The sequence below is a fragment of the Portunus trituberculatus genome, chromosome 2, assembly GCF_017591435.1.
Source record: "Portunus trituberculatus isolate SZX2019 chromosome 2, ASM1759143v1, whole genome shotgun sequence".
NCBI lineage: Eukaryota > Metazoa > Arthropoda > Malacostraca > Decapoda > Portunidae > Portunus > Portunus trituberculatus.
In genome coordinates this window covers 11,425,192-11,450,191 of record NC_059256.1, presented here as the reverse complement: position 1 = coordinate 11,450,191, position 25,000 = coordinate 11,425,192, and the positions used below count along the sequence as shown (strand labels likewise).

At 39.5% G+C, this 25,000-nt stretch overlaps 1 protein-coding gene and 1 long non-coding RNA gene across 4 annotated transcripts in view; both read left to right on the top strand.

Moving 5' to 3' along the window:
- The window catches only part of LOC123505642, a 26,211-nt gene extending 11,371 nt beyond the window's left edge, over positions 1-14,840 (top strand). For 2 of the 3 annotated variants that reach the window (XM_045257248.1, XM_045257239.1), the window contains 7 exons: positions 2,070-2,234; positions 3,355-3,536; positions 5,119-5,241; positions 5,526-5,596; positions 11,174-11,277; positions 12,516-12,657; positions 14,318-14,840. In XM_045257248.1, coding sequence (XP_045113183.1) covers positions 2,070-2,234; positions 3,355-3,536; positions 5,119-5,241; positions 5,526-5,596; positions 11,174-11,277; positions 12,516-12,657; positions 14,318-14,751 — 1,221 coding nt within the window. In that variant the 3' untranslated portion in view covers positions 14,752-14,840. The remainder of the gene's footprint in view (positions 1-2,069; positions 2,235-3,354; positions 3,537-5,118; positions 5,242-5,525; positions 5,597-11,173; positions 11,278-12,515; positions 12,658-14,317) is intronic. The other variant, XM_045257254.1, reaches the window with a different exon arrangement.
- A 6,202-nt stretch (positions 14,841-21,042) lies between these two features.
- Positions 21,043-23,168, top strand: LOC123505639. Its single transcript, XR_006675222.1, has 2 exons — positions 21,043-22,663; positions 22,716-23,168. It is a non-coding gene; the product is annotated as an uncharacterized LOC123505639 (long non-coding RNA).
- The last annotated feature ends 1,832 nt before the right edge of the window (positions 23,169-25,000 follow it).

Sequence of the window (25,000 nt, the reverse complement as noted above, 5' to 3'; positions counted from 1 at the left end):
TGCATAAAACACTCTAAAACACCCAAAAACACCAAAATACTAGCTCAACATGCAAAAACACTCTAAAACACCCAAAACACCAAAATACTAGCTCAACATGCAAAAAAACACTCTAAAACACCCAAAAAACACCGCAAAACACCAAAACACTAGCTCAACATGCAAAAAACACTCTAAAACACCCAAAAAACACCGCAAAACACCAAAACATTAGCTCAATATGCAAAAAACACTCTAAAACCAAAAAAACACCGCAAAACACCAGAACACCAGCTCATTATACAAAAAACACTCTAAAACACCGCAAAACACCAGAACACTAGCTCAATATGCAAAAAAACACTCTAAAACACCCAAAAACACTAAAAAACACCAAAACACTAGCTCAATATGCAAAAAAACACTCTAAAACACCCAAAAAACACCGCAAAACACCAAAACACTAGTTCAATATGCAAAAAACACTCTAAAACACCCCCAAAAACACCACAAAACACCAGAACACCAGCTCAATATACAAAAAACACTAAAACACCGCAAAACACCAAAACACTAGCTCAATATGCAAAAAAACACTCTAAAACACCCAAAAAACACCGCAAAACACCAAAACACTAGCTCAATATGCAAAAAACACTCTAAAACACCAAAAAAACACCGCAAAACACCAAAACACTAGTTCAATATGCAAAACACTCTAAAGCACCGTAAAACTCCCAAAACACCGACAAAACTCCCAAAACCCTCAAACTACTCCAAACTAGCCCAAAACAGCCAAAACAGCCCAAATCACCAGTAAAACGCACCAAAACAGCCCAAAATCACCATTAAATTAGCTACAAACACTCAAAAACCTTCTAAAACAGCCAATATTGTGGCAAAACACCCAATAATTGCCCCAAACAGCTCAAATCACCATTAGCGACCCAAAAACACTCGAAAAACAACAAAAATAGCCTTAATCACCAAAAAAACGAACCCAAAACAGCCCAAATCACCAGAAAAACATGAAAAAACACAAATCACCAAATCACTTGCCTTAAATACAAAAAAATCTCAAAACCCATTAAACCATAAAACAGCCCAAAAAGAACTCTAAACTAGCCCAAAATAGCCCAAAGCATCGAAAACCAGCCCAAATCACCAGTAAAACGCACCAAAACAGCCCAAATCACCATAAAACTAGCTTAGAACACTCAAAAACCTCTAAAAACAGCCAAAACACCCAAAATACAGGCAAAACAACTCTAAACTAGCCCAAAATAGCCCAAAGCATCTAAAACCAGCCCAAATCACCAGTAAAACGCACCAAAACAGCCCAAATCACCATAAAACTAGCTTAGAACACTCAAAAACTTCTAAAACAGCCAAAACACCCAAAATACAGCCAAAACAACTCTAAACTAGCCCAAAATAGCCCAAAGCATCGAAAACCAGCCCAAATCACCAGTAAAACGCACCAAAACAGCCCAAATCACCATGAAATTAGCTTAGAACACTCAAAAACCTCTAAAAACACCCAAAACACCCAAAAACAACCGAAACAACCATAAATTAGCCCAAAATCAGGAAAACAGCCCAAAATATTTAAAAAACCGCCCAAATTGTCAAAAAAACTAGCCCAAATCACCATAAAAATTAACACATCACCAAAAATAGCACAAACCTTCCCAAAAACAGCCCAAATAATAAAAAATAGCCCAAACTACCAAAAACTAGCCCAAAACACCAAAAAACTAGCCCAAACCACAAAAAATAAGCAAAATCACAAAACATTTGCACATATAATCTCAAAAACAGCCCAAATAATAAAAAATAGCCCAAATCACCCCAATTAGCCCAAATCATCCCAAAACCAGCCCAAATAACCACAAAATAGCCCAAATCACCACAAAATAGCCCAAATCACCAAAAAACAGCCCAAATCACCAGAAATTAGCAAATAATCTCTAAAACAGCCCAAATAATAAAAAAATAGCCCAAATTACCAAAAAATAGCCCGAATCATCAAAAAATAGCCAAAAGTAGCCCAAAATTTGCCCAAACACCCCCCCCTGGCCCTCCCACAGCCGTCAGCCAGCCAGCACAGCGAGACACAGCAGCTGCATAGATCACAGCAGGCCGTGGCTCTGAGCGCCCTGGAATTCGGCTACAAATTGACGCAACAGCAGAAGAAATTACTGCAAGATTTGACGCCACAGGGAAGGAAAGAATTAGAAGAGAGAACGGCCAAGGTATGTAATAATAATAATAACAAAAATAATAGGAGTAATAATAAGAGTAAAGATAATAGCAATGTACGCGTTGTTAAAAGCTGTATGGTGTGACTTATTTTCCAGGGTGTGTTTTCCGTATGGTGACTTATTTTCCAGGTGGTTATATATTTTTTTTTCCGGTTCGTATCACTATTATTATTATCATTATTATTATGTGCATGAGTTACTAAAATATATATAATGTACGTGTTGTTAAAAGCTGTATAGTGTGACTTATTTTCCAGGGTGTGTTTTCCATTTAGTGACTTATTTTCCAGGTGGTTATATTTTCTTTTCCTGTTCGTATCACTATTATTATTATTATTATTATTATTATTATTATTATGTGCATGAGTTACTAAAATATATATAATAGTAATTTTTTTTAACTAACTGCAAGCGAATGAGTGGGTCAAAATATTAATCACTAAATATTTAAGTTTAAAAAAATGCATCTTTTAATTGCATGTACGAATTCTTACTGTCATATTATTATTATTACTATTATTAACACTAAATTTATAAGAATATTTCATTTATTTTATTTTTTTTACTTAATGCTAAAAAAAAATAACTAGTTTTTATTTTAGATTATTATTATTATTATTATTATTGTTTATTTTTCAATAGATTTCATATTTTTCTCATTTATAATTCCTCCTCCTCCTCCTCCTCCTCCTTTCCTTTGTTTTCATCTTATTCTTCTTTTCCTTCTCCTCCTCCCTCTCTTCCTCCTTTTCCTCATTCTTTTCATCTTCCACCTCCTTTTTTTTCATCTCTCTTCCTCCTATTTATCATCACCTCCTTCCCTTCCTTTTCATCTCTCCTCCTCCTCCTCCTCCTCTTCTTCATTTTCTTCATCTTCCTTTTCTTCGTTTTCTTCCTTCTTTCCACCTCCTCCTCCTCCTCCTCTTCATTTTTCTCTTCTTCCCTTCCTCTTTTTTCAATAATCTCCTCCTCCTCCTCCTCCTCCTCCTCTTCTTCCCGTTTGTATCACCTCTTCCTCCTCCTCTTCTTAATCTTCTTCTTTCTCCCTTTTTTTCTATCTAATCATCTCCTCCTCCTCCTCCTCCTCTTCCTCCTCCTCCTCCTCCCGCAGACACGTTTGGCACAAGACCGCGTGTATTTGACCCACCTACGGCACAAGGGTCAGATCGTGGCGCGGCGAGGTGGAGGCGAAGAGATCGTGTCCCTCGCGAATCGCACTGTCAGATTTCCCGTATTACTCAAGAAGGTGCCGCTAAATCTGTGGCCTGAGCAGTACCGTGTGTATTATAACCTGTGAGTGTTGAGAGAGAGAGAGAGAGAGAGAGAGAGAGAGAGAGAGAGAGAGAGAGAGAGAGTTCACCAGTACTCTCAATCCTTCACCACTATTCTGTCCACCTCCCTCATGCAAGAGTTCACCAGTACTCTCAATCCTTCACCACTATTCTGTCCACCTCCCTCATGCAAGAGTTCACCAGTACTCTCAATCCTTCACCACTATTCTGTCCACCTCCCTCATGCAAGAGTTCACCAGTACTCTCAATCCTTCACCACTATTCTGTCCACCTCCCTCATGCAAGAGTTCACCAGTACTCTCAATCCTTCACCACTATTCTGTCCACCTCCCTCATGCAAGAGTTCACCAGTACTCTCAATCCTTCACCACTATTCTGTCCACCTCCCTCATGCAAGAGTTCACCAGTACTCTCAATCCTTCACCACTATTCTGTCCACCTCCCTCATGCAAGAGTTCACCAGTACTCTCAATCCTTCACCACTATTCTGTCCACCTCTCATGCAAGAGTTCACCAGTACTCTCAATCCTTCACCACTATTCTGTCCACCTCTCATGCAAGAGTTCACCAGTACTCTCAATCCTTCACCACTATTCTGTCCACCTCCCTCATGCAAGAGTTCACCAGTACTCTCAATCCTTCACCACTATTCTGTCCACCTCCCTCATGCAAGAGTTCACCAGTACTCTCAATCCTTCACCACTATTCTGTCCACCTCCCTCATGCAAGAGTTCACCAGTACTCTCAATCCTTCACCACTATTCTGTCCACCTCCCTCATGCAAGAGTTCACCAGTACTCTCAATCCTTCACCACTATTCTGTCCACCTCCCTCATGCAAGAGTTCACCAGTACTCTCAATCCTTCACCACTATTCTGTCCATTCCTTGTTTTGCATCATATTCAAATCTTTATATAATATTCTCTCTCTGCTTTAAAATAGTGAAGACTGTGGCCATTAATCTTGTGACCTCCATAGACCCTTGCTAATGTCAATAAAATGGTCTAATGGTACACAAAACTCACGGTAAAAATGTGTCCCAGTACTGAAGGGGTTAAAATAGTGAAGACTGTGGCCATTAATCTTGTGACCTCCATAGACCCTTGCTAATGTCAATAAAATGGTCTAATGGTACACAAAACTCACGGTAAAAATGTGTCCCAGTACTGAAGGGGTTAAAATAGTGAAGACTGTGGCCATTAATCTTGTGACCTCCATAGACCCTTGCTAATGTCAATAAAATGGTCTAATGGTACACAAAACTCACGGTAAAATGTGTCCCAGTACTGAAGGGTTAAAATAGTGAAGACTGTGGCCATTAATCTTGTGACCTCCATAGACCCTTGCTAATGTCAATAAAATGGTCTAATGGTACACAAAACTCAAGGTAAAAATGCGTCCCAGTACTGAAGGGGTTAAAATAGTGAAGACTGTGGCCATTAATCTTGTGACCTCCATACACCCTTGCTAATGTCAATAAAATGGTCTAATGGTACACAAAACTCACGGTAAAAATGCGTCCCAGTACTGAAGGGGCTAAAACACTATCTAACACTGTCCTAACACTGTCCTATCACCACCAGAACCCATTACCCATGGGTGAAGAGCAGAGGCTGTGAAAAGTTTAGCACTGTGTTCAAAGCCCCAGGGTCGCTTCCCCCACGTGGGCTGGCTTCCTTCCCCTCCTCTGGGAACACATGGGTCAGGTAAGAGAGAGAGAGAGAGAGAGAGAGAGAGAGAGAGAGAGAGAGAGAGAGAGAGAGAGAGAGAGAGAGAGTGAGTTGGTGTAGTGAACTTAACCTAACCTAAAGATGAATTTGATATAAGAAAAGAGAAAAAGAAAAAGAAATAAGGAAATAGATAATAATAATGAAAATTGTGGGAAAAATATGAAAAAAATGAATGAAAATGAAAAAATAAAACTAATTCTCTCTCTCTCTCTCTCTCTCTCTCTCTCTCTCTCTCTCTCTCTCTCTCTCTCTCTCTACAGGTATTTAATTGAGGGTGCCACAGGAATCTTCACTGGCTCCATGTATGACGACACCTCCTTAATGATGAAAGGTGAGAGAGAGAGAGAGAGAGAGAGAGAGAGAGAGAGAGAGAGAGAGAGAGAGAGAGAGAGAGAGAGAGAGAGAGAGAGAGAGAGAGAGAGAGAGAGAGAGAGAGCATGGGTATAATACAGTCATTTTTATTATCACTGTCACCATTCTTAAAGTTGTCGTCACTGTCATCACCATTACTATTGTCACCACCATTACTATTGTCATCACCATTACTATTGTCATCACCATTACTATTGTCACTGTCATCACCATTACTATTGTCACTGTCATCACCATTACTATTGTCACTGTCATCACCATTACTATTGTCACTGTCATCACCATTACTATTGTCACTGTCATCACCATTACTATTGTCATCACCATTACTATTGTCACTGTCATCACCATTACTATTGTCACTGTCATCACCATTACTATTGTCACCACCATTACTATTGTCATCACCATTACTATTGTCACTGTCATCACCATTACTATTGTCACTGTCATCACCATTACTATTGTCACTGTCATCACCATTACTATTGTCATCACCATTACTATTGTCACTGTCATCACCATTACTATTGTCATCACCATTACTATTGTCACTGTCATCACCATTACTATTGTCACTGTCATCACCATTACTATTGTCACCACCATTACTATTGTCATCACCATTACTATTGTCACTGTCATCACCATTACTGTTGTCACTGTCATCACCATTACTATTGTCACTGTCATCACCATTACTATTGTCATCACCATTACTATTGTCACTGTCATCACCATTACTATTGTCACTGTCATCACCATTACTATTGTCACTGTCATCACCATTACTGTTGTCACTGTCATCACCATTACTATTGTCACTGTCATCACCATTACTATTGTCATCACCATTACTATTGTCACTGTCATCACCATTACTATTGTCACTGTCATCACCATTACTATTGTCATCACCATTACTGTTGTCACTGTCATCACCATTACTATTGTCACTGTCATCACCATTACTATTGTCACTGTCATCACCATTACTATTGTCACTGTCATCACCATTACTATTGTCATCACCATTACTATTGTCACTGTCATCACCATTACTATTGTCACTGTCATCACCATTACTATTGTCACTGTCATCACCATTACTATTGTCACTGTCATCACCATTACTATTGTCATCACCATTACTATTGTCACTGTCATCACCATTACTATTGTCATCACCATTACTATTGTCACTGTCATCACCATTACTATTGTCACTGTCATCACCATTACTATTGTCATCACCATTACTATTGTCACTGTCATCACCATTACTATTGTCACTGTCATCACCATTACTATTGTCACTGTCATCACCATTACTATTGTCACTGTCATCACCATTACTATTGTCACTGTCATCACCATTACTATTGTCACTGTCATCACCATTACTATTGTCACTGTCATCACCATTACTATTGTCACTGTCATCACCATTACTATTGTCACTGTCATCACCATTACTATTGTCATCACCATTACTATTGTCACTGTCATCACCATTACTATTGTCACTGTCATCACCATTACTATTGTCATCACCATTACTATTGTCACTGTCATCACCATTACTATTGTCATCACCATTACTATTGTCACTGTCACCACCATTACTATTGTCACTGTCATCACCATTACTATTGTCACTGTCATCACCATTACTATTGTCACTGTCATCACCATTACTATTGTCATCACCATTACTATTGTCACTGTCATCACCATTACTATTGTCATCACCATTACTATTGTCACTGTCACCACCATTACTATTGTCACTGTCACCACCATTACTATTGTCACTGTCATCACCATTACTATTGTCATCACCATTACTATTGTCACTGTCATCACCATTACTATTGTCACTGTCATCACCATTACTATTGTCATCACCATTACTATTGTCACTGTCATCACCATTACTATTGTCACTGTCATCACCATTACTATTGTCACTGTCATCACCATTACTATTGTCACTGTCATCACCATTACTATTGTCACTGTCATCACCATTACTATTGTCACTGTCATCACCATTACTATTGTCATCACCATTACTATTGTCACTGTCATCACCATTACTATTGTCACTGTCATCACCATTACTATTGTCATCACCATTACTATTGTCACTGTCATCACCATTACTATTGTCACTGTCATCACCATTACTATTGTCATCACCATTACTATTGTCACTGTCATCACCATTACTATTGTCATCACCATTACTATTGTCACTGTCATCACCATTACTATTGTCACTGTCATCACCATTACTATTGTCACTGTCACCACCATTACTATTGTCACTGTCATCACCATTACTATTGTCATCACCATTACTATTGTCACTGTCATCACCATTACTATTGTCACTGTCATCACCATTACTATTGTCACTGTCATCACCATTACTATTGTCACTGTCATCACCATTACTATTGTCACTGTCATCACCATTACTATTGTCACTGTCATCACCATTACTATTGTCACTGTCATCACCATTACTATTGTCATCACCATTACTATTGTCACTGTCATCACCATTACTATTGTCACTGTCATCACCATTACTATTGTCACTGTCATCACCATTACTATTGTCATCACCATTACTATTGTCACTGTCATCACCATTACTATTGTCACTGTCATCACCATTACTATTGTCACTGTCATCACCATTACTATTGTCACTGTCATCACCATTACTATTGTCACTGTCATCACCATTACTATTGTCACTGTCATCACCATTACTATTGTCACTGTCATCACCATTACTATTGTCACTGTCATCACCATTACTATTGTCACTGTCATCACCATTACTATTGTCACTGTCATCACAAGAAGAAAGAAGAAGAGGAAGAGGAAGAAGACTAAGAACAAGAACAACAAAAACAAGAGGAGGAGGAAGAAGAAGAAGAGGAAGAAGAAGAAGAAAAACAAGAATAAGAGAAAAGATAAAAAATGAGAAATAAACTAGAAAATATTAAAAAAACAGGAAAAATTGGGAGATTAACAACATTTCTACATTTTAAAGGCTCTAGTTGAAGTGACGTGGGTTTTTAAGGGTGTTTTTGTGGTTGTAGTGACAGATTAACAAGATTTCTGCATTACTAACAGGAGAAACACTCTTTTAAATGGCTCTAGTTGAAGTGACGTGGGTTTTTAAGGGTGTTTTTGTGGTTGTAGTGACAGATTAACAACATTTCTGCATTATTAACAGGAGAAACACACTTTTAAATGGCTCTAGTTGAAGTGACGTGGGTTTTTAAGGATGTTTTTGTGATTGTAGTGACAGATTAACAAGATTTCTGCATTATTAACAGGAGAAACACACTTTTAAATGGCTCTAGTTGAAGTGACGTGGGTTTTTAAGGGTGTTTTTGTGGTTGTAGTGACAGATTAACAAGATTTCTGCATTATTAACAGGAGAAACACTCTTTTAAATGGCTCTAGTTGAAGTGACGTGGGTTTTTAAGGGTGTTTTTGTGGTTGTAGTGACAGATTAACAACATTTCTGCATTATTAACAGGAGAAACACTTTTAAATGGCTCTAGTTGAAGTGACGTGGGTTTTTAAGGGTGTTTTTGTGGTTGTAGTGACAGATTAACAAGATTTCTGCATTATTAACAGGAGAAACACTCTTTTAAATGGCTCTAGTTGAAGTGACGTGGGTTTTTAAGGGTGTTTTGTGGTTGTAGTGACAGATTAACAAGATTTCTGCATTATTAACAGGAGAAACACTCTTTTAAATGGCTCTAGTTGAAGTGACGTGGGTTTTTAAGGGTGTTTTGTGGTTGTAGTGACAGATTAACAAGATTTCTGCATTATTAACAGGAGAAACACTCTTTTAAATGGCTCTAGTTGAAGTGACGTGGGTTTTTAAGGGTGTTTTTGTGGTTGAAGTGACAGATTAACAAGATTTCTGCATTATTAACAGGAGAAACACTCTTTTAAATGGCTCTAGTTGAAGTGACGTGGGGTTTTTAAGGGTGTTTTTGTGGTTGAAGTGACAGATTAACAACATTTCCGCATTATTAACAGGAGAAACACTCTTTTAAATGGCTCTAGTTGAAGTGACGTGGGGTTTTTAAGGGTGTTTTGTGGTTGTAGTGACAGATTAACAACATTTCCGCATTATTAACAGGAGAAACACTCTTTTAAATGGCTCTAGTTGAAGTGATGTGGGTTTTTAAGGGTGTTTTTGTTGTTGTAGTGACAGATTAACAAGATTTCAGCATTATTAACAGGAGAAACACTCTTTTAAATGGCTCTAGTTGAAGTGACGTGGGTTTTAAGGGTGTTTTGTGGTTGTAGTGACAGATTAACAACATTTCTGCATTATTAACAGGAGAAACACTCTTTTAAATGGCTCTAGTTGAAGTGATGTGGGTTTTAAGGGTGTTTTGTGGTTGTAGTGACAGATTAACAACATTTCTGCATTATTAACAGGAGAAACACTCTTTTAAATGGCTCTAGTTGAAGTGACGTGGGTTTTAAGGGTGTTTTGTGGTTGTAGTGACAGATTAACAACATTTCTGCATTATTAACAGGAGAAACACTCTTTTAAATGGCTCTAGTTGAAGTGACGTGGGTTTTAAGGGTGTTTTGTGGTTGTAGTGACAGATTAACAACATTTCTGCATTATTAACAGGAGAAACACTCTTTAAATGGCTCTAGTTGAAGTGACGTGGGTTTTAAGGGTGTTTTGTGGTTGAAGTGACAGATTAACAACATTTCTGCATTATTAACAGGAGAAACACTCTTTTAAATGGCTCTAGTTGAAGTGACGTGGGTTTTAAGGGTGTTTTGTGTTTTGTTGTAGTGACAGATTAACAACATTTCTGCATTATTAACAGGAGAAACACTCTTTTAAATGGCTCTAGTTGAAGTGACGTGGGTTTTAAGGGTGTTTTGTGGTTGTAGTGACAGATTAACAACATTTCCGCATTATTAACAGGAGAAACACTCTTTTAAATGGCTCTAGTTGAAGTGACGTGGGTTTTTAAGGGTGTTTTTGTGGTTGTAGTGACAGATTAACAAGATTTCAGCATTATTAACAGGAGAAACACTCTTTTAAATGGCTCTAGTTGAAGTGACGTGGGTTTTTAAGGGTGTTTTTGTGGTTGAAGTGACAGATTAACAACATTTCTGCATTATTAACAGGAGAAACACACTTTTAAATGGCTCTAGTTGAAGTGGTGGGTTTTTAAGGGTGTTTTTGTGGTTGTAGTGACAGATTAACACTATTTCTGCATTATTAACAGGAGAAACACTCTTTTAAATGGCTCTAAATGAAGTGACGTGGGTTTTTAAGGGTGTTTTTGTGGTTGTAGTGACAGATTAACAACATTTCTGCATTATTAACAGGAGAAACACTGTTGTGAACCCTGCCAGTCATCTCTGTGGCCTTGGAAAACAGTCATGGAGAGAGAGCAGAGCGTTTCACAATATCACCCTCTCTCTCTCTCTTTCTGTCTCCTCACTCTCCCTCTCTCCGCAGGCATGTATGGTGAGTGGGTGGTGCACGACTCCGGCATGACAGTGGTGCAGAAAAGCCACGGGTTCACCACTGGGGAGGCCATGACTCTGGACGCCAAACACAGGGTGAGTACTGCCTTACCTAACCTAACCTAACCTTGCCTAGCCTTACCTAATCTTGTCTAACCTAACCTAACGTAACCTAACCTTGCCTAACCTAATCTAACCTAACCTAACCTAACCTAACCTAGCCTTACCTAGCCTTACCTAACCTAATCTAACCTTACCTAATCTAATCTAATCTAACCTAACCTAACCTTACCTAACCTAACCTTGCCAAAATTGTAGAAAAAAAAAAAAACATCAGGAACTTGTATAGAATTTTTGAAAAGGAGGAATATGTAAGTGTGCGACTCATTCCGTGTATACAGTGCGCCTCAGTCGTCACTCACTGCCTCACACCGCCACGAGCCACCTCTGCCAGACGTGCTATAATTATCGTTGAATATAATAATTTGGCCTCGTGCAATAGGCGATAGCATGCAATAACACAATTTAACATACAGGTAAGTCTGGATTTTCACAATAGATGCGTTCCACGAGGCATTGCGTATTTCAAAATTGACGTAAAACAAACTTGCAATCCTCTTAAAAAACGCTAGATGTTAGTGGGATGTGGGCCAAATCGTGTCAAAGCAAACACATCGCGCAAATTCAATCCATCGTAATGTTTTTTTTGTCGCATATTAACAAAAACGCGTCAATCAAACACGCGTAAATCAAGAGTTACCTGCGTGTGATGGGTTGGTTGTTGTTGTGCGATTTTAATTGAAACGTGTGTTGTGTGTGTGAAAGGAGTAATGTGCAGAGTGTGGCGGGTTACACTCAGAACGTTTGGGAACCACTCACTAATAATGATTGATACTTCTCATTCTTCTTCTTCCTCCTCCTCCTCCTCCTCCTTTTTCTTCTCTTTGAATGTCCTGTATTCTCTGCATTTTCTTCTCTTCTCTTCCTTATTTTTCTTCTTCTCATCCTCCTCCTCCTCCTCTTCCTTCTCCTTCTCTTCCTTTCCTCTCCTTTATTTTTATCTTCCTCCTCATCCTCCTCCACTCCTTCATTTCTATTTCATCTTCTCTTCCTCCTCCTCTTTCCTCCTTTTTTGATCTTCCTCCTCCTCCCTTTCATTTCTCTCTCATCTCCTCCTTTTCTCTTTCTTTTAATCCTCCTCCTCCTCCTCCTCCTCCTCCTCCTCCTCCTGTCCCTCTTACAATACTCAAAATTACCAAAAGATCTGCTGTTGTTTGACTTTCCTTTACATTCCTCCTCCTCCTCCTCCTCCTGACCCTCCTCCTCCTCCTCAGATGGGCCACAACCACCTGGAGGAGCTGGGCCATCGTGGGGTGGTGGTCATCCGGAACCCCTTCAAGGCACTCATCTCACACAGACACCTTGACGTTGGAGGTCACACGGGTTATGCCCCCAAAGCTCACTTCCTAGGACAAGGTCAGTGTCTGGGGGGCAGGGAAAGGGAGGGGGAGGGATTTTTAGGGAGCTGTGGGTGATTTTATGGGTGTATGGGGCATGGGGATATTCTGTGGGGGTTTTTGGGGGTTTGGTTCACCTTGGGGGCTATTTTTGGGGTTTTTCGGAGGTGGTTTTAAAAGTGTGGGGTTTTAAGTTATTTTTCCTTGTTTTTCTTTGGGGGTTCAAATTTTCTTTTTTCTTTTTTTTTCATTTTTCTTTTTTCTTTTTCTCCAAGGCTTCAGTTTTGTTGTTTTTTAGGGTTGATTTTCTTTTTCTTGTTTTTTTCTTTCTACTTTTCTCTTTTTCAGTTTTTTTTTCTTGTTTTCTTAGGTTTTTTATGTTCATTTCTATAATATTTTGTAGAAAGTTGGTGTGTGTGTGTGTGTGTGTGTGTATTTACCTATTTGTGTATTACAGGGGCTGATCTAAGCTCTCTGTTTCCTGTCTCCTTGTCCATTCCTGTCATATCTCTCTTTCATCTGATTGACACACACAGCGTCAACGACATGACTGCTCAGTTTATTCCACTTATCAATGCTACGATGCGGGAAACTGTATTTTCTCACGTCATTTAGACAGATGTCCTTTATTAGCTTTTTTCCATGTCCTCGGAGATAATTACTTGTGGTCACCTTTATCAACTCTCTGTCCAGTATGTCAATCTTGTTCACCAATTTATACATAGTTATCATGTCTCCTCTTGTTCTTCTCTCTTCTAATGTGGTCAGCCCCAGCTTCCTCAGTCTTTCCTCATAGTCTAACTCCCTGAGTCCTGGTACCATCCTTGTTGCCAGCCTCTGTACCCTTTCCACCTTCTTCACATTTTTCTTCATATGCAGTGACCAGACACATGCTGCATATTCTAACTGGGGTCTTATTAAGGTACATAATATCTTCTTCATCATTCCTTCATCTAGGTAGTGGAATGCAAGGCCAATATTTTGAAGCATGTTGTATGTTTTCCAAAAAAATCTTGTTAATGTGTTTCTCCGGTGACAGTGTTTTGCACGGTTACTCCTAAGTCTTTCTCCTCATTGGTCTCTTCAATTTTCTGATCACCCAGTCTGTAATCCCTGTTTGGTCTGTATCTACTTCTTCCCATTTTCATAACATGGGTCTTGTCTATATTAAATTCCATCTGCCACTCTTTACTCCACTCATATATTTCATCAAGATCTTCCTGTAACTTGTTACAATCTTCCACATTCTTTACTCTCCTCATAATTTTAGTATCGTCCGCAAACATGTTCATGTAACTGTCAATTCCTACTGGCATATCATTAACATAAATGTGTGTGTGTGTGTGTGTGTGTGTGTGTGTGTGTGTGTGTGTGTGTGTGTGTGTGTGTGTGTGTGTGTGTGTGTTTTCTTCCTGATTTTCTCCTTTCTCTCTTTTCTTTTTTCTCCTTTCTTTTTTCTTTTTTCTTCCTAATTTTCTCCTTTCTCTCCTTTTCCTTCTCCTTTCTTTTTTCATCCTATTTTCTCCTCTTTCTCCTTTCTTTCTCTTTCTCTTTCTCTTCTTATTTTTCCTCCTCTCTTTTATCTCCTTTTTCACTTCTTTTCCTTCCTAATTATCTCCTTTTCTTTCTCTTTCCTCTCCTTTCTAACTTTCTCTAACCTAACCTAACCTACCCAACAGGCTGGGCGGAGTTCGTGAGGCTCAAAATCCGACTTTGGCGCGACTTTTACGAGGACTGGCTGAGATCGACCAACGCCAGCGCCATTTACGTCACGCACTACGAACTACTTAAAGCCAATCCTGTGCGAGAAATGCAAGGGATACTGAGCTACTTAAACCTCCCTCAAGACACTCAACGATTAAAATGCTTAGGGAGAAATTCAGATGGCTTATTTAAACGCAAACCAAGGCGTAATCTTGAGCTTGATTTTGACCCCTTTACTGAGGAGCTAAGAGGGTTAATATACGATGCCATAGACGCTGTTGACATTGCACTGAAAGAGAGAGGGAAGAAGGGACTGCCAGTTGACATATATGAGGTGTATGACAAGGCAGAGGCTGAGATGATGAAGATAAGAAGTAGAGATGGTGATCCTTTTAAGACTTTTGGGTGAGTGTTGAAAAATTAAGTTACTAATTTGTGTTAGACTGGAAATCTGACTTGGGCTATGAATATTTGTGAAGTGGTGTGAATTTTAGCCTGGAAAAAAAGTATTGGGGTAGAAATTCTTGGGAAATATGATGTGGACTGGAAAATATTGAGTTTAAGAGAAAAATAGAGGGTTTGAAACAATAAGAAAGTAATACTGTGATTTAGGAGTTAGAAAAATAAGATGATATTTGGTTTAAAGAGAAAAAAATAGTGTTTGAAAAAATAAAAATGAAAAAAAAAAAAACAGCGTTGATTACCAAACGTAACTCGCTCCGAGAAAAACAAAGAAAAAGAGAGAGAGAGAGAGAGAAAAGAAAGAAAAAAAAACAGTGGAACCTTCTTTATCAAACTTGAAAGAGAAAAAGGAAAAAAGAAAAAAACTATAATGGAACCACAAATAGAAATAATTAATTTACTGAAAAAAAAAAAAAAAAAAACTGAGAAGCCTGGCAATAATAGTGAGGCTGGAGGCTGAGAGACCTTAGCATGGACACCACAGCCCCACAGACACCACAGCCAAGGCCCACAGCACAGCACAGCCAGACCCTACACCACAGCCAGGCTCCGTGGACACCAAAAGGGCCACTTATCATTTACCTGGTTTTGGTGAGGGAGAAGAACAGCCAGAGAATTGCGAGCACTGTGGGAAATGTCAGCAAACGGCAGGCAGTCACCAGAAGTGTGGATAGCAGGGCTTCTCCACACTTGGGTGATTAAAAACTAACTCCACTTCACAGGTAGGAGTGTTAATAGCATGTGTTGTGCCTTATGGAGGGCACATTTAGAGAGAACAAGCTCCTCTCTCACCACAAGTTTTCCAAGGCCACAGAGAAAATGCGCCTTATTTTCAAGACAGTTTCTCCTTTTACTTAACCAGAAATCTCACTAATTCATCACCAGACGTGCGAAAATAGGTTTAAAATATCTTCAACTGGAGCCTTTGGAAAATAGCAATGGTGAGAGCGAACCTTTTTTTTTTTTTATACATGTGGGCTTTTCATGGGAATTTCAGGGCTAAAGGGGATACTTTTTAGGGTACCTTCTATCTTAAAACCCACCCGCTAGGAAACCGTTGCCCCGAGTGAGGAAGCCCAACCTACACTCAGACCGTTGACAGGATTCGTTTGAGAACACAAGCCAAAATGTGACAATGGCCTCTGTGCCTTACCAGTGACAGGCAGATATTTAGCAGTGGGTATTGTTTCTATAAAATATGAGGAATTTGTGAAGGGTTGAGACAGGCTAGGGATTTGAAAGATATCGGATATAATAGCAAGGGTCTCCTCTCATAGTTTTTGATAAGTAATAACACAGAGACCTCCCGCAGCCATCTGTCTGGTGTGTGCTGTGGAAATATCTCTACACTCACAGGAATTCAGGTTGTGCAGGGGAACAGCAAGCAACCTGGGGAGTTTTCAAGAGGCCTTTCTTAATATTAGGAGCATTTTGTCAGGGATAAGGAGTGCAGAAGTGAAAGTCGCAAGTATTTCCTGATAACTGACTTTGATATTGGTAATCACTGGTAAACTCTGGAACTCCCTCCCTGCATCTGTATTTCTGAATTTCTACGACTTGTCTTTTAAGAGGGAGGTATCGAGGCATTTGCTCTCCAATTTTGGTTGATAATTTTATACTTTTAGAGAGCCACCACTCAAGTAGGCCTTTTTCTTTATCTTCTCTTTTTTTTTTGCCCTTGGCCGGTTCCTCTTCCTACGTAAAAAAAATAAATAAATAAAAATGTGGTAACTGTCTTTTGGTGGGTAGTTAGATATGTGAGGTGTCTTACGTTACTCTGGTTATCTGTTCACTCAGGTATGGTGGAGTGGCCAAGGCTAGTGGATTCTTTAGTGAGATATTTCACAAACACACCTCAAAACCAACTACATTTGTTACTTGACATATAGAATACCACCACAATTCAACACAAGAGCAATGCAACACTACATAACCACATACTGTTATATAATTCACCTTGCGTCTCCACTTGTATCCATCAAAGTACCTGTCACTGCTCACTTCACGCATCCGACACGATCAAGTCCTGCGGTACAACACATGTGTCATCACTACATGCAAAGAATCACCAAAAATATTCTAAGTCCATTCTCCGTCCACAGTACACATCGCACGAGGCTCTACAACACTTAGGAACATTACTCTAGGTTACTCCTTACTAGTGAGGCGAAGCAGAGGAGGGACCCAGTCTTCATGGTCAACCTAACACCCGGAAAAATTAGTGTAAGATAAACTTGATCACTTTGTCCTGGGTTATCCTTGGCAGCGGGCAGCGGGCAGGCGAAGGGCCTCCTACCAAAACAACAGTTATTTTTACCTTATCTCTACCTAACCTAAGCATCATGAGCCGTGGGTCTCTCGCATGTTTTCGCTTATCACCTTGTTGTGTCTTCCCATCAACTCAGTGTCCATCCATGGTGCCATCCACTATTTGCCATCCACTATTTGGACCTCTGCTCTGTTTGTCATGCATGGTAACTCTCTGTACCCTCTGTGTGGCGTGTTAGGTCCTGTTGCTGCCATTGGTGTTGTTGCTGAGCGGGCTCCTGGCCGGCCTCCCGACATACCCCCGTCCCCGAGATAACGCGTCCTCGCGTTATACCGGAACAGCGCGAGTGTGTATGTCCAGGTAACTGGAACTGTAGGCACCTCGGGGTCCCTCTCGTCCTCTCTGGCAAAAAATGTAGTAGCATACCAACAGCCAACCATGCAGATACCCAGCAGGACAGCCGCACCTAGGAGAAGGTGGGGCCACCAGTGCGTAAAAGACACGGGTGGTGTGGCTGACCTGGGAGCATGGAGAGGCAGGAGTTGAGTTGCCAACACGTCCAAATCCACGGGAAGAGTGCCACCCGCAGTTGGCTCCGGGAGGTCTGGGAGGACGTCAAGGACTCGTTGTTCCCACTCGGTGATGAGGGGGCCCAGGACCACAGGGGTGGGCCGCAGGCTAAGGGGATCTCATCCACAACGGTATCCAAGGCCGGGAGGGAGAAGGCGTCAGCATGTACGGCACAGCTGGGTCCAACGGCCAAGATACCAGAACCATGCAGTGTCTGGGTGACCTTGGCGAGCGAGTTTGCAGGACACACCATCGTGATAGCAGTGGGTGTAGAGACAGAATAGGCCCATCCAGTTGGCAGGCGGTAGAAGTGGGGCAGGAAGGACTGCACCACTCGTTTAGGGCACAATGTGACAGCTTCTGGGCGATTAAAAAATAACTCCACCTCACAGGTAGGAGTATTAGCAGCATATATAGGACTATGGGGTGGACAAATATACAGGGCATCATGCTGCCTGCACCTGTTAAAGTCTGACATCAACATGTAGGCTCTTCTATTCTCTGAGACAGCTAAGTATTTGGCGGTGGGGACTGTTTCAACAATGTATGAAGAAATGGGGAGAGATTGGGGAAGAATATACATTTGAAAAATATCAAAGACATCTGAAGGGTCTCCTCTCATGGGGATCATTAAGTAATAACATAGAGAACCTCCTAAGGCCATTTGTCTCGTGTACACTGTGGAAATATCTCGGTAGACTGACAAAAATTCTGGTTCTGCCGGAAACAGTAATCCAGGTGATTTTAGTGATGCTTGTTTTAATATACTGAGAAGACATCACCTGGGATAATCAAGGCGGAAGCATAAGTCTCTAACATTTCTTGAAATCTGATTTTAATGTTTGTTAGATCATGGTTCAGATCTGACAAAGCAAGTTGTATTAATGTGATGGTTTCTAAAAGATTAATTTCTTCTTCTATCATTTTAGTCTTTATTGAAAATTGACTTATAATTTTAGCCGAATTGTTTGCAGCAACTTCTAAACGATTAATGGCCGAATTTACATGTCGCAAGTCTCTTATAGTTATATTTAGTATTTGTGAGTGAATGTTTAGTTGTTGACGTTGTTCTTCTGATAAGTGCTCTAAATCATTAACTTGTTGATGAATGTTGTCTACTTCTGCTTGTGTGGCCACACCAAATAGCAAATTAGCTAGAGTACCAATGAAATTTACGGCACCTCTTTTAGGCCTAGGGTGTGGTGCTCTTCCGCTAACTGATTTAAAAAATTCCACTGTCTTTAAATATTTTATCAAATTCTGCCTTGAAGGAATCTAAAGTTCTGCTCAGTAATTTTACCGTGGGATAAGACCGATTCATGTGCTCCATTGACCAAGAAACGTCGGCTGTCAAGTTCAGTGCATTGATAAGGGGCTGGAGAATTTCGTCTGTATTCACAAGAATGGGGACGGTATATGCGCGTCCTGTGATCATCATTTTAAAAGCAGGAGTAAACACCAATCCTTGCCGTATCGGAGCCTCACGTTCAGGGTGCATTGTGTCCATTACCCCATGACCTACCTGAAAACAATTATTATTATTTAATATTTCATTTCCTTTAACTTATCCTACGTATTATTTATAATTTATCTCCTATATTCTAGTGGGCGTTCCATAATGAAGGGATGATCGGGGGAACTGTGTTTGATCTCAATGCTCGGCGGGGAATTGGCGAGGCACGCGTAGTGGGTAAGGGGTCGTCCTCATTCTCATGGTCTGACTCATCAGCTGCGGGAGAGGTTGCCAAGTAATCATAGGGGAGCCAGTTAATGCGGGTCAGTTCGTCTCTCTCGGTTATTGTGTCTTTTAGTGGGAAGGCACGTCCTCCACCTACCTTTCTTTTTGTGTGAACACTTTTTGTCTGTCCTCCGCCTACTTTCTTTACCCTTATGACCACGTCACTTATCTTACTGGTGACGTGATATGGACCTTCAAAGGGAGCCTGTAACTTCTTGGGTTCGCCTGACTTAGGAATGTTACATAAATAAACTCTCTCTCCTTCCTTTATATTCATCACTTTGGTTCTCTTATATTTTTGCTCATTCTCTAGACGTCCTTCTTCCAAATAGTCTAGATGGATTTTATATATTTTCTGAGCGGTGAGGAGTTTTTCCTTTTTATAATCTTGCAAACTCAACAAAGGGGTCTGAGGCTGTTCTAAAGTTTCAAATGGAGTACGGGCATCTCCTAAATACATTAAAAAGAAGGGTGTATCTCTGACCACTCTGTGATAGGCAGTATTGTAGGCATGGGTAGCTACTGGCAACCATTTATCCCATTCTGCTCTATTTTCTTCACATAGAGTTTGTAAAATGTTGATGAGAGCAGTGATAGGCCTCTCAATTACTCCATTAGTGGCGGGGTCATATGGAGTGGTTCTCAAATGTTTGATTTGCATCAGCTCTGTTATTCCTTTAAACACTTCATTTGTGAATTCTTTTCCATTGTCACTAACCACTATCTCTGGGGTGCTATGCAGACAAATTACATGCTCATAAAAACCTCTCGCCACTTCTCGGGCTTCCTTTGTTCTCAAGGGAATGGCAACTAAATATCTCGTCATTACATCCACAACAGTCAGTACATATTTATATCCCTCGTTGGCCACACTCAGGGGTCCAACTAAATCCACGTGTACTCTTTCAAATGGACTTCCCACTTCTGGATAAGTACATATATCTGCTGCAAACAGGACAATTAGCACAGTATTCAGTCACGTCCCTGACCAGGCCCTTCTAAAAAGCAAATTGCTTGCATTTTTGGAGTGTGACACTCACGCCTCTGTGGTCCTCAGAGTCATGAGCGCAAGCGCTGTGGACACACATGATTCATACTGCTGTTACAACCATCCTGTTTATAATACATCCTCTTCTATTTCCATATTTTTCAAAGGTACACTTTTACCTCTCTCTTATCTCTCTTAACACAGGATCCTGTTTTTGTCTCTCAATGAATTCTTTTATACTCCACATGTGGAATTTATTCATCTTCTGTCTCTCTCTTTTATATTCTTCATGATTCTCTTCACTAGTGCCCTCACTAGTACTTCTATTTTTTACATCATCATCTCTATCGCTAGACTCCTCGCTAGCTATCACAAGTACTCTATTCTCTATCTCCTCTGTCAGTGCATCCGAGTCTTGGCGCCTCATGCGCGACAAATAATCTGCCACTATATTCTCTTTACCCGGGAAATACTTCACTGTGAAATCATATTCACCTAGTAATGTCTGCCATCTCGCCACTCTACTATTTGGCGTCTTCACCTTTAACAGCCACGTGAGTGGTCTATGATCTGAGCGAATTTCCACCGGATACCCCAATATCAGTGACCTATTTATCTTCAAACCGTAGATAACTGCTAATGCTTCTCTCTCTACCGCTGAATAGTTTCTCTCTGCGCTGAATAGTTTCTCTGTGCCGCGTTTAAGCTACGACTGAAATAGGAGATGGGTCTGAGTTTTCCTTCATTGTCTTCCTGTTGTAAAATTCCACCAATACTAATTTTGGACGTGTCACTTGTTAGAATAAAGGTCTTATCAAACCTGGGAAAAGCAAGAGTAGTCAGGAAGCGTTGCTTCTGTCTTAATGTTAGTATCACAGATGTTACCCGTTGTTCTCACTGTATCTCTTTTATAATGTGAAATATCCCACACCTGACACCAGATGTTGTAACTGACCTTTGCTAGCTAGTTACACATGTGAGCTGTTTACGTTACACTGCTTACCTGTTACCTCAGATATGGTTAAATGGTTAGGCTGGCACTCTGGGGGGTTTGGTGACTACTGCAGACTCAAGCGCCCCCCCCCATGCCTTTCTTTGATAATATCGGCATCTGTTAGTTTAAACTGTAGCCTCTTTTTAATATTTTCAAAGTATCCCCCAACTTGTCTGGTTTTAATGTATATTCTAAAGAAGGAAAACATCTAAGCATTCTGGCTGTGAAGTTCTTTCCACGTAGCGGCTGAAATGCCTGGCTCTTACGTGACAGCCCTCCACAAGCTGTGTCAAGGCGGGTGTACAACTCGCGCAGTGTCTCACCTTGCCTCCTGCTTGCCAAATTTAAAACTACAATAACAAACATTTTGAATTGGTGAAAAACGTTACGAGTTTGAGAAAAAAACATTGTCAGTTACCAAAAAAAAAAAAAAAATTATGAGTCAGAAAGAATGTTATGAGTTAGGAAGAATGTTATGAGTTAGGAAGGTTGTGAGTTATGAGAGGAAACATGCTGAGTTAAAATAAAATGTTATGAGTTGCAGGGAAACATTTTGTCAGCGAGAAAGAAATGTTTGTATAAAATAAAAGAATGAAAAAGAGAATTATTTCTTTTGTTATTTAGTGAAATGCTTTTATTATTTTTCTATTAATTTTTTGAAGTTAGTGAAGAAAGATTGTTGTTCCTGTGAGTGTTGGAGAAAAGTATTTTTGTAACAATCTCTGGAAAGAAATAAAAATATGTATAAGGAATGAAATATTGTGGTGCCTTTATCAGTATTAAGAAAAATAAAAAATAAAAATTAGAAGCTTGATTTAATAACACAAAATAAAAAATAAATAAAGAAATCAATAAACAAATGAAAAATGAACACAATAAAAAAAAAAAAAAAATAAATAAATAAATGAATTAATAAATATATACATGCAAATATTCATCAATATTTTCCTTAAACCAAAACAATATATGTGATACACTCAAAAGCTCTATTTTGTAAAGCTCTATTTAGAAAAGCTCTATTTTGTAAAGGTCTATTTTGAAAAGGTCTATTTTGTAAAGGTCTATTTTGAAAAGCTCTATTTTGAAAAAGGTCTATTTTAAAAAAGTCTATTTTGAAAAGCTCTATTTTGAAAAAGTCTATTTTGAAAAGGTCTATTTTGAAAAGGTCTATTTTGAAAAGATGTATTTTGAAAAGGTCTATTTTGAAAAAGTCTATTTTGAAAAGCTCTATTTTGTAAAGGTCTATTTTGAAAAGGTGTATTTTGAAAAGGTCTATTTTGTAAAGGTGTATTTTGAAAAGGTCTATTTTGAAAAGGTCTATTTTGAAAAGGTCTATTTTCTATTTAGAAAAGGTGTATTTTGAAAAGGTCTATTTTGAAAAGGTCTATTTAGAAAAGGTCTATTTAGAAAAGATGTATTTTGAAAAGCTCTATTTTGAAAAGCTCTATTTTGAAAAGCTCTATTTTGAAAAGCTCTATTTTGTAAAGGTCTATTTTGAAAAGGTCTATTTTGAAAAGCTCTATTTTGAAAACCTCTATTTTGAAAAGGTGTATTTTGAAAAGGTCTATTTTGAGAGGGCGTATTTAAAGGTGTATTTTGAAAAGGTGTATTTTGAGATGTCTATTTGAGATGACTTAAAAACTATTGTACTTTAAAACAAACAACTAAGAGCATAACAAATATTAGACATGTTTTTGTAAAGCTGTAATATAACAAGGAAAAAAGTGTATCTACAGAGAGTGTACTTGTGATCAATGCCAGAATGGTGTAGTGTGTATTTGTTATCAATAAAGTCAATAAACCTCCGTGTTTTGTCAAGATACACATATTTCAAACTCATACAAAAAAAGTACATTGAATTCTAAGAAATTGAAAAGGGGTATTGGAAAGAGATTTGTGTATTTCAGTAGAGAAGAAGAAGCTCTGTATTTCGTGAAGCAAAACTTATAAGATGGAGGAGGAGGAGGAGGAGGAGGAGGAGGAAAAAATTTGTGTATTTCAATAGAGAAGAAGCTCTGTATTTCGTGAAGCAAAACTTATAAGATGGAGGAGGAGGAGGAGGAGGAGGAAAAAGATTTGTGTATTTCAATAGAGAAGAAGCTCTGTATTTCGTGAAGCAAAATTTATAAGATGGAGGAGGAGGAGGAGGAAAAAGATTTGTGTATTTAAATAGAGAAAAAGAAGCTCTGTATTTCGTGAAGCAAAACTTATAAGATGGAGGAGGAGGAGGAGGAGGAGGAGGAGGAGGAGATTTCGTGAAGCAAAATTTACAAGATGGAGGAGGAAAAAGATTTGTGTATTTCAATAGAGAAAAAGCTCTGTATTTTGTGAAGCAAAACTTACAAGATGGAGGAGGAGGAGGAGGAGGAGGAGGAGGAAGCCACACCACATCACTGAGTCAGCCAATCCTTCAATGGCATCCATTAATGTTGATGTTTTACGAGGAAATAGGAGGAATGAGGGACGTCACTTGGGGCGGACTTGCCAATTGTAAAGGAGCATATCCCCATTCAGAGACCGTTCCTTTACCTTCGTTCCTTTACCCTTTCACATTAACAACAACAGCAAACAAAAACTATCATCTATATATACTCTAGGTCATTATTACTATTACTATTACTACTGTTAACTATTTTAGTGTTAAGCTGAAGGAATATGGCAGGGAAAATTATTATAGATTGTAAAAAAATCAAATAAATCATTGCATTATTTGTCGTGTGTTTGTTTCCTTGCTTCCTAAATTGTTGTTGTTGTTTTATTTTCCTTCTCTTATTCATATTCCTCCTTATTTCTTCTAACTTTTCTTTCTCCTCTTTTTTTTCTATCTCCTCCTCCTCCTCCAAAACTGTTCTTCCTTTCTTTTCATCTCCCCTTCATCTTCCTCTTCCTCCTCCTCCTCCTCCTCCTTTTGTTCCTGTTTGTTACTGTACAGCCAGTCCTCTGTCATCTTAACAAGTGTTCATTGTTTTTCAGTGTGCATGAAAACACACGTAGCGTCCTTGAGTATCAGTACTTAATGCCACATCAAGACTCGACTCCATGCTATTTTATTTGGGTGTTTGCCGACCCTATAGCCTCAGGGTTAGCCTCGGGGCATCACCAGTCTTCACTCAGGAGAGAGAGGGTGTGACAGCCTCAGGGTTAGCATCACCAGTCTTCACTCAGGAGAGAGAGGGCACGACATTCAGACGTGCACAGGGAGAGGATAAGGTAAACATTGTATTTTGTAGTATAAACCAAACGTGACAGTGCCAGACTGATTGTGTGTGTAGTTTGTAACCAGTGTAATGTAGTGAAGGTGTTTGTACAAGTGAATAATGTTACTTATAAGAACTAACACAGAGAAATTTTGTCCAAACACTTCTCACAGTCAAGCCTAATCAAATCAATTGTCACAGAAAACACTGCTTTGCCTCAACCTGCAACACTGGCTGCACCAGTAAACACACACCATCCACCACTCAACACACACCCTGCCAGGTGGCTGCACCAGTAAACACACACCATCCAACACTCAACACACACCCTGCCAGGTGGCTGCACCTGTAAACACACACCATCCACCACTCACCACACACCCTGCCAGGTGGCTGCACCAGTAAACACACACCATCCACCACTCAACACACACCCTGCC